This window comes from Gracilinanus agilis, chromosome 5, assembly GCF_016433145.1.
Source record: "Gracilinanus agilis isolate LMUSP501 chromosome 5, AgileGrace, whole genome shotgun sequence".
Taxonomy (NCBI): Eukaryota; Metazoa; Chordata; class Mammalia; order Didelphimorphia; family Didelphidae; genus Gracilinanus; species Gracilinanus agilis.
The window spans coordinates 89270442-89284300 of NC_058134.1; the positions used below are offsets into that span (position 1 = coordinate 89270442).

At 35.6% G+C, this 13859-nt stretch overlaps 1 protein-coding gene across 1 annotated transcript in view; it reads right to left on the reverse strand.

The window, feature by feature from the left end:
* Positions 1-273: 273 nt before the first annotated feature.
* Positions 274-13859, reverse strand: part of UBE3C (ubiquitin protein ligase E3C) — a 204236-nt gene continuing 190650 nt past the window's right edge. The window contains exon 23 of the mRNA XM_044678556.1: positions 274-1989. Within this exon, the coding sequence (XP_044534491.1) occupies positions 1819-1989 (171 nt within the window). The 3' untranslated portion in view covers positions 274-1818. The remainder of the gene's footprint in view (positions 1990-13859) is intronic.

The window sequence follows — 13859 nt, forward strand, 5'->3', positions numbered from 1 at the left end:
AATACAAATATTTAATTTGCATCAAAACCTTTAAAATAAGAATCCAAAAAAAAGGAAATCATCAGAATCCCAAAATAACTATAAAATACTTAAGAAATAAGATCAAATAAATAGGCTCAGTTTAGAATTAAAGAAAGCTAATAAATGGCAATTATTGATCTCTCTTCTATCCTATTTAATTTTCACTCTTGATAAAATTTACATGAAACCAACTTACAAGTAAAGCATATGTAGAGAATGCAACATTCAACATAAATAAAACAGTCTAAAGCAAAATAAAAAGAAAAACAATTATTTTATTTCTGTATACCAAGACTACAAATAGCATTTGAACACTTCATTTATTACCCAAATTAAGAAATTATACAATTTATATTGATACTGGTAAAGATCTTACAAGCATCATTTAGTCTTTCCACATTTATAAGTATATTGCTAGTTACTGTCAATTATATATGACATCCAACATAGACTCCAGTGACAGTAAAATATTTTAGGCAAAAGAGATGACAAAGAAACTGATTATAAATTCTGGTGATTACCCACCTCCCTCCCCTATCTAACCTTAGAGAAGATGCACTTTGTTTTCGCATGGATGCTTTGAGTTGTTGACTGTTTTTAATCAGCTAAATTAGATATGAACACAAATCTTGAACCCATAAAGTGCCTTATTATTAGAGAATAGCTTCTTTCCTCTATCAAAGGAAGATGCTTCCCTGGCAATCAAATCATATTCAGCAATGTGTTTCCTCCCACCATCCTGTCTAAACAGCAGCACTCAATGCAGCAGCTGAAAGCAGAAGCTGCTAAGCCACAAAAATAACAATCAGTTGTTTCTATAGCCCAGAAATGTCAACGGAAAGGAGCAAAGTTCTAGAAAGAATATGATCACAGCAGGTTACAGATACAAAAGAGAAAGTCTGTTACTTCGGTTCAAATGATTTTTAATAGATGTTACAATGGATTTTCTTTCAAAGTCATTACTATTGCAGGTAGTGTGTATGTCATGGGGATAGGATACATACCAAAAGAAATCTGTACAGGCATGAGGGCCAGAAGGGGGAAAAACAGAACAAAGAAGTGTGTATACTTCACATCTATTAATATAATGTCCAACTCATCATGATGCAGCCCAATGTAGTACTTAAAATAAGCATGCTAACCCCATTTCTGGAAAATGGTTTCAAAAGCACAAATAAAATATTACCAATGTTACATATTTTTCAATCTTACCACTTCAGGAGAAGGCAGCAGAAAACAGATGCATTTAAATTTCAGTTGCAACAACTAAGGATTGTAAACAATTCAACCACGTGAGAAGCAATAAGGGGGGGGGCTTAATGGTAAGCATTTTTAATCTTCCAGGCCCAGGATGTCTGCATACATCTTCAAGATGGCATCTGCCCAGCTTTATCCCATTAAGCAACGTGCCACATCTTATAACTTTATTGCTAGCTCATAAAGTTATCTCTATTTGAACAGCACAGAGTGAAAGCTTCATCTTTGGTTATTTCACTGTATACACTGAGTTTGCCACTGTTCTTAAAATGTGCTCTTCTTGGCATAAACACTAAACCAGCCACTTGCACACAGCATTGGTTATTTTGAGTCACTGGAAAACGGCGTCCATGTAAATAAATGAGTTACTTAATAAAATCATGTGTTTTAAAAAATAAACCTAGGAGGACATCTGGTAAGAAAGAAGAGCTGCAGAAACCTAGCCTGAGATCCCTTGGTTGGCTTGGTGGGGGCACTGCTTATGGTGGAGGCACTGCTTTGTTTCTTTCTGCAGAACATTGGATTTAGCTTCTACACAACTCAGCTTAGCTCAAATCCAGCAGCACATTCGATGGCATACAGGAGCTTACTACGGAGAAGGTTCTCATCATAAAACTCAGGCAGCTTCAGGAGGTTCATGCAGGTACTGGCAGTGGGAAGTCGGTCTAGGTCAGAGCCCCCATTGTGAATGCAAAATGCAGGATACAGCTCCTGAAAAAATACATGAAGTGGGAAAGAGTTGGGTTTTGTTTTTGTTTTTTAAAAGTTTGTTTTAAAATCACAGCCATTGAAAGTCAACAAAGAAAGTGTGCTCAAACTATTTGTCCAATTAGCCAGCAGTGAACATTGCATTCACGTTTCACAAAGAGTATTACATTTCCTTGGTATACTAATCATCTTAAGGGATAACACTGCATGGTGAAAGAGCAAAGCAACAGACCTGGGATCGAATCCTAGCTCCTACCACTGACCATGATGAGCTGATCACTTAACTTTTCAGTATCTTTGTTTTCTTGACTATAAAATAGGTATACTACTGCTTACCTCAGTGGGTTACTGGGAGTAAAGCGCTTAATAAACCTTCAAGCTCTAGGAAAATATGAGGTCTTATCATTATCATCATCTCTCTCTTGGCACCTTTATTACATTATTTATAAGGAAGGGTCCTGCATACAAGGACATAATAAGGGTAAAAGGATATGGAGGGGGCTGCTAGATGGCTCAGCAGACTGAGTCATGCCTAGAGGCAGAAGATCCCAGGTTCCAATCTGGCCTCAGATACTTATTAGTTCTATGATCCTGGGCAAACCACTTAATCCCCATTGCCTAGCCTTGACCACTCTTCTGTTCTTAAAACCAACACAAAGTATTGGTTCTAAGACAGAAGCAAGGGTTTAAAAAAAAAAAAAGGATATGGAAACCACCCTGAAGGAAAACTTTATGCAGAGACTGAGCTGAGTCTTATCCATAAATGCCACTCTTCCTTTTTTTTTTTTTTTGTAAATCAAGAATTTAAACTTAACATAGTAACCAACCAAAAAAAATTTCTAATAAATAAAATGAGCTTGCATGATACTATAATTTTTACATGATTTATATTATTGATACAACTTTAGCAAAGCAACAAAACATTGTTTGCTTCCATGTTCTTTTTTTTTTTTTTTTTTAACCCTTGTACTTCGGTGTATTGTCTCATAGGTGGAAGATTGGTAAGGGTGGGCAATGGGGGTCAAGTGACTTGCCCAGGGTCACACAGCTGGGAAGTGGCTGAGGCCGGGTTTGAACCTAGGACCTTCTGTCTCTAGGCCTGACTCTCACTCCACTGAGCTACCCAGCTGCCCCTTCCATGTTCTTTTACAAATCCTTATTTTTCCAAATTATTAAAATTTTTTTTCTAATTATAATTGTAGCCTAAGAAAGTTACTGTTCAGATCCTGCTTTTTAACTGATGCATTGATTTTTATATAGTAGTCAAATTTGCAAGAAACCCATTACTCCCCCAAACTGTTAAAATGACCCAAAAGAACAATTTTAAATAGCAAAACAGGCTGCTTTTCATTTTAATAATTTATATTTATTTAAAGGCTTAATTCAAATAAGATGGTTTCCAGACACATATAACTTGTGTTTTATTGCCTTTTAATATTTATTTTGTTTCTCTACATAAGCAGAAAATTTTAATGGATTTTATGAATCTAGGTTCATATCAAGCATCTGACAAATCCTGTGACCTTAGTTTATATAATATTAAAAAAAAAAACTAGGTAATTCTCAAAATCCCATAAATGGCAGAGAAGATGCTAATCTGCACTGGTAGAGGAAATCTCTTTATCTGAGAATTCCCTATACTAATGAAATAATAGGTCCAGTCACTGTCACTATTCCTAAATTTACATAGTTGTAGTCAGTGTGTGCATTTTTCTTTAGAAACGGTTTTTTAAGTAAAATTCTAAAATATAATAATCCATATAAATCTTTCCCCACTTTGAATTTTTCATAAAAATGTCAGTCATCAAATGTTAGTAGGAACTCTGCACTCTAGGGAAGGACATTTAGGTAAAATAGAAAAGAGGGCTGTTTTTTTAGAAAAGAACTTGTAAGCTTCAATGGTATTAAAAAAAAAAATCTTTAAAGCCTTGCCTGTTACTATAAAATGGTAAGCTTATTGCTGCTATACCCTACTCATACTTCCATAGCAGGATATATTTAAAAGGAGTGTGGTTTCTACATCAGTAATTAAAATGATCTGCCACTGAAGTGGACACAATGAAAAGAAGCTCAAGGGTTCCTTAAAGTAAATCACATTGTATTTTCCTAATGATAGTCAACAATTTAATAAACCTTCTTTTGTCTATTTTCTTGTCCTGTTGGGACCTAGATGAGGATATGGTCAAATCTTTCCAAAATACAAAGAAAAAAGAGTAGAGAGCATGGTCATAGGATGTTTGCAGAGATTTTTCTTGAAAAGAGTTTTATATAGTGGAACTGCTCATTGGCTCCCGGTGGAGGAGGAAAGGAGAAGGAGAGGGAAAGAACGGGAATCATGTAACCATGGAAAGACAGTCTAAATTAATTTAAAAAAATAATTACCAAAAAAAAAAAGAAAATGGAATTTTATTTATTTCTTGAAACCCCTCAGTAAGATAAAATATGAGAAAAAAGTGTCTTTCTAAAAAGTCTATCATTTTGGGAAAAAGCAGTATGAAACAAATGCATTTTGTTTTGACCACAGCAAATTTATTTTTATTTTTATTTAGAATATTTTTCTATGGTTACATGATTCATGTTCTTTCCCTTTCCCCCCAACCCTCCCACCCCTGGTAGCTGACTCGAAATTCTACTAGGTTTTACAAGTATCATTGATCAAGACCTATTTCCATATTATTGATAGTTGTGCTAAGGTGATTGTTTAGCTATTACATCCTCAATAGTATCCCCATCAACCCATGTGTTCAAGCAGTTGTTTTTCTTCTGTGTTTCGACTTCTACAGTTCTTCCTCTAAATGTGGATAGCGTTCTTTCTCATAGGTCCCTCATAGTTGTCCCGGATCATTGCATTGCTGTTAGTACAGAAGTCCATTTCATTCCATTTTACCACAGTGTATCTGTCTCTGTGTATAATGTTCTCCTGGTTCTGCTCCTTTCACTCTGCATCAGTTTCTGGAGGTCATTCTAGTTCACATGGAATTCCTCCAGTTCATTATTCCTTTGAGCACAATAGTATTCCATCACCAACATATACCACAATTTGTTCAGCCATTCCCCAATTGAAGGACACACCCTCATTTTCCAGTTTTTTGCCACCACAAAGAGTGTGGCTACAAATATTTTCATACAAGTCTTTTATCTATGATCTCTTTGGGGTACAAACCCAGCAGTGGTATGGCTGGATCAAGGGGCAGGCATTCATTTAAAGCCCTTTGTGCACAGTTCCAAATTGCCATTCAGAATGGCTGGATCAATTCACAACTTCACCAGCAATGCATTAATGTCCCAATTTTGCCACATCCCCTCCAATATTCATTACACAGCAAATATTAAGATAAAAATTCAATTAGGATCTTCTTTTTAGACATTGGTGGCAATAGAGTGGTGATCCATTATTACCATGACTACAAAAATTACTTGATTTGTCCATATTCCACAAACCAAATCACTGGCAAAGTCAAGGCAAGAATTGAGGTCCTCTAACACCAGGTTTGAGGGGATTTTCCACTGGGCTAGATAGCTAAGGTTATTCTTATAGTTTTATTATTTATTCATTTTGCCCATCCTGCATCTATATTTACCTATTTTGTGTCTTACTCTATCAAAATCCTACACTCTATTTCCCAAACACAACTATTATGCCAACTAATATGAGATATTAATGGTGACAATGGCATTTGAATTTTACCAGAGCACTTCTGGAGACAGAATGCTTTAAATGGAAACAAACAAACTAGAATTTCAGGATTTCATGGTATATTTGAAGGAGAAATATTTTAGCCCACGGCAGGCACTTATTTCATCATCACAAGGAATATGATGTAGGCTATTATGAATTCCTTTTACATGTAAGGTTGGCCCTGCTATCTTCCATTGTGGGAAAATGTGAAGCTATACATAATACATTCTTTTTTTCTTTAGAAGTTCTCTTCCTGGAAGCATTTAAGTGAAGGAAAATAGCAATGATCATGGTTTTTCCTCTATCTCAAGTATAGTTTACAAACTGAAGTCCTCTGATTAGAATGGACTTTGTTCACAATATTTCAAATGTATCAGAAAAAAACAAGTCAACATTTAGCAGAAATTGTTACAAGAAGTTGATGGAAATGATATCTGTACCACTCACTCTGATTTAAGGACATTGTTAATGTGTTAATAAACTGCTATAATTTCCCTCTATCAAATTTTCTTACTCCTATTTTTCCTCAACAGAAAAGTATTGATACATTCATTCAACTCCCTGTTTATCTTCCATTACACTATTTGGGTTATTCTATTAGAAACTCTATCAGGATTATGGCCTTAGGAAACTGTTAAATGCATCCTTAATAAAAGTGAACATGACAAGTTTGATAGTGATCTGGCTCCAAATAAAACTGACCATATATACAGTTGACTGCAATAGATGATACTATAGGGTATTGGGTAACATTCTTGTTCTATATAGCCTCATCTTCTAGCTTTCAGAGCTCATGCTTGTACATTCTTCACATCATAGCCTCCCAGGGGTAGGGGTTGAGGGGCAGCAGGACAATGGGAGAGAACTTATGATAGTACTGGTATCCAGGCTCAGAAGGTATGATTTCTGTCAGTGAGAATCCATCTTTCCCAGCTACCATAATCATTTTATTTATAAAGCCCAGTGTAGATGTCTGAATGACATGTAGTTTTCTGATTTGTTGAAACCCCACAATCTCAGCCTATGAACAAGTAGACTGCTATGGAGGAAGGAGATGTACTTAGGCCAATGGATCACTTTCTGTACCACCTTGCCTTTCATTTGAAGGATTTTTTTTAGGTCTAATAATTACTTGTTCCCAGTCTATAGTACATTTTAACCTAGTCACTGGTGTCTTCAAAATTTGGGACTGGTGCTTCCCTTCCTTGTTAAAGGGTACCCAGACCTGACTGTTATTCCTCTAAAGTATGACTGATATTGGGGAATGGCTGACCAAATTGTGGTGTATGATGGTAATGGAATACTACTGTGCTGTGTTATATTTAAAATTAATATGAAATTCCCTCTGTACAGCTATAAGGAATGATGAACAGGATTATTTCAGGAAGATCTATGAGAAGTGATGTGGAGTGAAATAAGCAGAACCAGAAGAACATTGTACACAGTAACTAAAATACTGTGGGATGATCAAATGTAACCTACTAACAGCTACTAACAGCAAATCAGTGATCTAGGACAATTCTGAGAGACATGAGAAAAAATGCCACCCACATCTAGAGAAAGAACTATTGGTGTAGAAATGCAGAAGAAAAAAATGTAATTTATCACTTGTTTATTTGGGTACATAATTTTGAAGATCACGCTCTTACAAAAATGAGTAATATTGAAATAGGTATTGAGTGATAGATAACACTACATGTGTTGTGCTATCAACAGTTTTTACATTTTTTTAATGGTTATAAAATGATTGCTGGAAGGTTTAACATGAAAACTAATTAAAAGCTTTAAATATCTAGTTAAAGATTTTTTTAAAAACCACTCACTTAAAATTCAGAATTTCCCATCACTAACATAGCACATTCAAAAGAACTACCTTTGTCAGGATTTGTTCAGGTTTATTTAAGAAAAGAGAATATTTTTCAGTTCTGGGACTATAAATAGAACATACAAGGAGGCATCATTTGAAAGTTATGAGAACCTTTACTGCCAGATTATTGGAGATGAATAACATTTGCTAAAGCTAATTAAAGTTTAATAAGTTTAATAAATGTGATTGTTACAGACCAAAAAAATCATTAAAGTGCTGTAGAAAATTGTTAAGTTACCATCAGGTCACATAATAAATTGATGATGATTCTTACTTTGAACCATTGCAAATTCCTGTTCGACTCTGTTTAATTATGCAAGAAATGGTGCCCTTGACTTAGCATTTCAATGTAGAACTTCATTTTTAACACTTTTAGGACTCAAAGTAGAAATTTCAATTAGCATTGTGAAAGGAACAGTAAAAATGTAGCATTTAGCTATGAAATATATTTTAAGCTTTTCTTTTAACACAATAACTTAACTAGTGCTGACTGACCTCTTGCCTTCAGAGATTTTTTATTTTAACACAAAAGCCCACATGACCTTAAAATTTTTTTTAAATTTCAAAAATCAATTTCTATCCTTCCAGTGTTGGGATTTTGAGAACAATAATATTCCCTAGCTTGTGAATATTTACAAAGAGCTGGGCCTCTTCTAGTTTTATTATTGTGTGAAACTTAACATGACATAAAAAAAAGTAGATTTGGAGAGGCATGTAATATATTTCAGTCATTTCAGGTGACTTGTTTTGATAATGGAACTCATGTGCAGAAAAACTTTTTAAAGTTTTTGAGGTGACAGTTACACCAGTCCTTTTGGAACACATTGGAAGCTTTGTGGAGCAGTGGATAGTGCACTGAGACTAGGGTCAGAGACTTGAATTCAACTTGACCTTGGACACCTATTAGCTATATGACCATAAGCAAGTCACTTAACCTTTCTCTGCCTCAGTTTCCTCATCTGTAAAATGAAAATGATAATAGCACTTACCTCACAGGGTTGTTGTAAAGCTCAAATGAGATAATAATTGTAAAGTGCTTAGTACAGTGCCTGGCACATAGTAAGTACTATATGACTATTAACTATTAATATGAGTGTTTATTAGTGACTTCAAAATCTAATTGTTTCCCTTCACATCTCTGCAGTATTTGAAAATTTTGAAAACTATTTCATTATAGATATTCTTTCTTACTTTAGGTTTTGGAGACACCACATTCTCCAAATTCTCTCATCTTGTCAACAGATCTTTCTCAGTCTCAGTAACTGAATTCAACATTTAATTAATGTGAATTAAAAACAAAGTACTAACAATGAGGATTTTTACTAGAAAGGCAAGAGCAGGATGAACCCAATGGGAGAATTATTCCTTAGGCAGAACTGACAAGACTTGGTGACCCAATATTAGCAATAAGAGAAAGAATGCTCAATTATAAAACCAGACCCTAGCTCATGAAACTAGATGAATGGTTGTGCCATTGAAAGGAACAGTGAATTTTAAAAGAGCAACAGTTGGGCAGCTGGGCAGCTCAGTGGACTGAGAGTCAGGCCTAGAGACAGAAGGTCCTAGGTTCAAACCCGGCCTCAGACACTTCCCAGCTGTGTGACCCTGGGCAAGTCACTTGGCCCCCATTGCCCACCCTTACCAATCTTCCACCTATGAGACAATGCACCGAAGTACAAGGGTTAAAAAAAAAAAAAAAAAAAAGAGCAACAGTTTTTGGATAGGTAGAATTTGAGACGTGGAGGTGTTTTGTACTGAGGGGATGGTTTGGTGCTCACAGTAGATATTAGGATTTAACATGCAGATTTGGGAATCAATTTCATAGAGGTGACAATTGGGAGGTACACAAGGGGGAGGGGAAGGGAAAGAAGGGGAACAAGTAATAAGCTGCTTGTTTGGAGGGGGTCGTTTTATCCCTACTTTCTATCTTCCAGTTACTAGAACATATGTTTGTTCTTTCTCTGAGATCTCTTTCAGCTCCAAATCCTTGATTCTATGGCTTATTCATACTGAATACAGTATAAACCAGTAGTGTCAGACTCAATAGAGACTCTACACAATGACTTAAAAAAATCTACTTTCATGTCTTCCTCCACTGTCACCTACTCCAGGAGACATTCCCTGTACTTTATCTCTCCCCTCTCCTGCTCCCCCTCCAAATCAGCAATAACCATCCCCAAGTAAGACCTTATATCCATTTTTCATGACTATGACACCATTCCACCTCAGGCACCAAAAAGATGGTCATGCCTTTGTTTTTGCCATCACTCATAAATGTACTATTAACACATTCAAGAATTCTGAAATGTCTGTACACAATAACAACTGTCAGCCCCTTATCCCACCACGTTTTCACTTCTTCCTCTGCTTTCCCTTACAAAATTCTATTCTTCATCCACACTATAAGCTCTAATCTCATGACCCCTTAATTCTCTCCTAGGCCATCTATCCCTGTCTTGCTACTCTCTCTTCTCCCCAGTATGACTGCATGGAGAAGAAATTTAACTCTATGCTGAATTCCTAGCCTGCTTATATCACCAATAAATCCCACCTATAACTCAGACTTGGATCACTTCCATGATTCATTATCCTTGCTCCTACATACATATTGCTGAATGAAGGCAGAGAAAATCATATAGACATTCAGCCTAGGATCACTACAAATTTGTTACATGATTTCAACTGGACACTCACTGCTCCTGGTTAATCTTACTATATACCTCCATGATCAACTTACTATCCCATTCTCCACAAAATCTTTTCCAAAACTTTTCACCCCTCTTTAAACCTCTTATAACTCCTTTCCCACTCACTCTCAAGTGATAATCGTGCCTCACATTTGAGGTCATTTGCTGAGCTCTGTCCTCTCCCTTCTCATTTTTCATCTCCTATGACTCAAGTGACTTTTTGCCATTCCTCCTTCACCCTTTTTAACTGATAAGGTGGTCTTACTTGATCCCATTACATTCTGTCCCCTCCAACAAAATGCTCTATTATACTCACTCTTTCACTTTTTTTCAATCTTGCCCTCTTTACTAGCTCTTTCCTACTGCCTACAGACATGCCCATATCTCCCTTATTCAGGAAAAAATTCTCATGTTTCTTCCATCTCAACTAACTATAGTCCCCTCTGCCCTTGTAGCAGCTAAGCTCTTTTAAAGTCACCTAAAATATGTGCTTTCACCTTCCTCTCTTTTTCACCTCTTACAATCTGGCTTCTGACTATATCATTCCATTGAATCTGCTCTCTCCATAGTAGCTGTCAAATTTAATGATCTTTTCTCAATCTTCATTCTCCTTGACCTTTCTGTAGCCTTTGACAATGACAATTACATTCTCTTCCTTGATCTTCTCTTTACTTTATGTTTTTGAGGCACCATTTTTCTCCCTTGTTCTCCTACCTATTTGACTGCTCCTTCTCTTGTCTCCTGGAGATTACTCCCTTTAACCATGTGTCCCCTCTTATTTCTATCCTGAGATCTCTTTTACTCTCCCTCTATACTACCTTCACTTGATGATTTTATCAGCTCCCATGGTTTTTAATTACCATCTCTATGCTGATGATTTTCAAATCTATCCATCCTGATCCAATCTTTCTATTGACCTCCAATCTTATGTCTCCAATTGTCTTTCAGAGATCTCAAACTGGATGTCCAGTAGATATATTAAAGACAATATGTTCAAAATGAAATTAATTATCTTTGCCTCTAAATCCTCTCCCACTACCAACTTTCCCTATTACTATAGGGGGCAACATCATCTTCACAGTCCCTTAGCTTATACCCTATGTGTCATTCTTGACTCTTCACTATCTCTTACCCCTCATATCAAAGCTATTGCCAAGGCCTATCCATTTCACCTTTGCAACTTCTCTTGAACAGACCCCTTCTCTATTCCTACCTTGCCATCCCTACATTATAGGGTGATGATGGCAAACCCATGACATGCATAGCCATTTTCGATAATATGCAGCACAGAGAAATATGGTGTTGCATGCTAAGGATGAAACATTTGTTGTAGTGTAGTGTAGATACTTTGTACACTATAGATGACAAATCAAAAAACTGGTTTATTAAATATAGTTATATATTACAATTATACATTTTTGTTATTTAAATTATATCACAAAATTATGGGTTTTTTCTTGAAGTGACACACCACCTGAGTTATGCTCGGTTTTTTGGTGAATTTTGGCACACCAAGCTCAAAAGGTTGCCCATCACTGTTATAGGGCATCATCAACTCATGCCTGGACTTCTTGCACTAGCTTGCTGGTGGGTCTGCCTGTCTCAAAGTCTCTTCCCATTCTAATCCATCCTCCATGCAACCATTAAAATGATTATTCTAAACACTGTTCCAATCATGCTACTAAATAAACTCCAGTGACTTCCTATTGCCTCCAGGATCAAATACAAAATCCTCTGTTTGGCCTTCAAAGTCCTTCATAACCTAGTCTACAACCAACATTTCTAATCTTAAACCTTACTTCTTACTATATACTATTTGATCTAGTAATACTGGTTTCCTGGTTGTTTCATGAACAAGACACTCTATCTTTTGGTTTTGGGCATTCTCTCTGACTTTTCCCCATGCCCTGAATGCTATTTCTTCTCTGCTCTGACTACTAACCTCCTTGGCTTCCTTTAAGTTCCAGCTAAAATTCCACCTTCTAAAGGGAACCTTCAACAACCCTTCTTAATTCCAGTGTTTTTTCTTTCTTAATTATTTCCTATTTATCCTATCGATAGCTTATTTGTACATTTTTGTTTATTTGTTTGTCTTTCCCATTAGACTATGAGCTCCTTGAGAACACGGACTGTCTTCTGCCTTTTTTGGTTAGTACATAGGAAGCATTTAACAAATGTTTAATGTTTGATTGATAGTCTAATTCTCTCATTTTACAGATGAAGAAAATAAGGCCCAAAGAGACCTGAGAAGATTCGGGGCCATAGTCTTACGTCTGAGAGAATTCTTATAATCCCAAGGCAATGGTAATAGACTCAAAGAAAAAAAAAGGTAAAATGTTTGTCTGTATATCCGAGTAAAATTTTTTGCTGCAATTTTTTTTATTTGAATAAAAACAATATTTGAAATGGTAAACATCTCTATCTGGTCTAGATTACTTGTCTAAGATGAGGATAAAAATTGTGTCTATGCCTTAACTGGTTGATAATCCAAACTCTCTGCAATCTAATACTAAAAATCCTTTGCTTAATTTTAGTATCAGTGTCCTATAAATCTTTCACTGAAATGCAATTGGTTTAGAGACTTCTTGTTATCCAGAAAAACACAAATTACTAATCTTCCTTCTGCTAGTTTTATAAGCTAAAACTGACTATGTGAGAGGTCAAGAAGAGAAGAGCTTAAGAATCATTTCATTTAGTAAAATTGCAAGATAAGACTTTAGCAGAACTGTTTAAATAAAGGTTATTTGAAAATAAGGTCTACTTACATATTCTATATGCACATTTGGTAACTGGCTACTTAATCTACTAACTAATACATAATTAGGAGGTATAATCTATTAAAATGTTAAATTGCCTCATTCTTTTAAAATGTATACACACATTTGTGTGTGTGTGTGTGTATGTGTGTGTATAATATAAATATAAAATAAACATAATGCTAGCCAATATTTACTAGATTGTTTTTTTTTTAACCCTTAACTTCTGTGTATTGGTTCCTAGGTGGAAGAGTGGTAAGGGTGGGCAATGGGAGTCAAGTGACTTGCCCAGGGTCACACAGCTAGGAAGTGTCTGAGGCCAGATTTGAACCTAGGACTTCCCGTCTCTAGGTCTGACTTTCAATCCACTGAGCTACCCTGCTGCCCCCTACTATATTGTTTTAAAGCCAAAAAGTAACAGGCAAAATTCCACGAGATGTGATTTTTTAGGGATGGTAAAATAAAGAGGTCCATATACTCTAAAATAATAAACAACAATGGAATCACATTAATATCCTTTATGATGGGTTCGAACTGTGTATCAATATTTAATCTTCACATTATATAGTTTAGGATGCAATAAAGATTTAAGTAGGCAATATATGCTACAAAGTATAAACACATCATTTTAGCTTATCATTACGTGTCTAATATACAATTTAAACTGAAAGAATTTGCTCAGAGGTATTGTAGTTGGAATATACAATTGCCACATAAGAAGATACTGGGAAAACCCACTCCCTTCCCCAACAAAATAACAATAAGTGACTCCAAAATGAAGGTATATTATCCTTTTATATCCATTTTTTACTTTAATTACCTGCTTACTCTTCTGAATTTTGCCGATTAATTTAAATTTAAATTATGGTCTCCACTACTGTCTC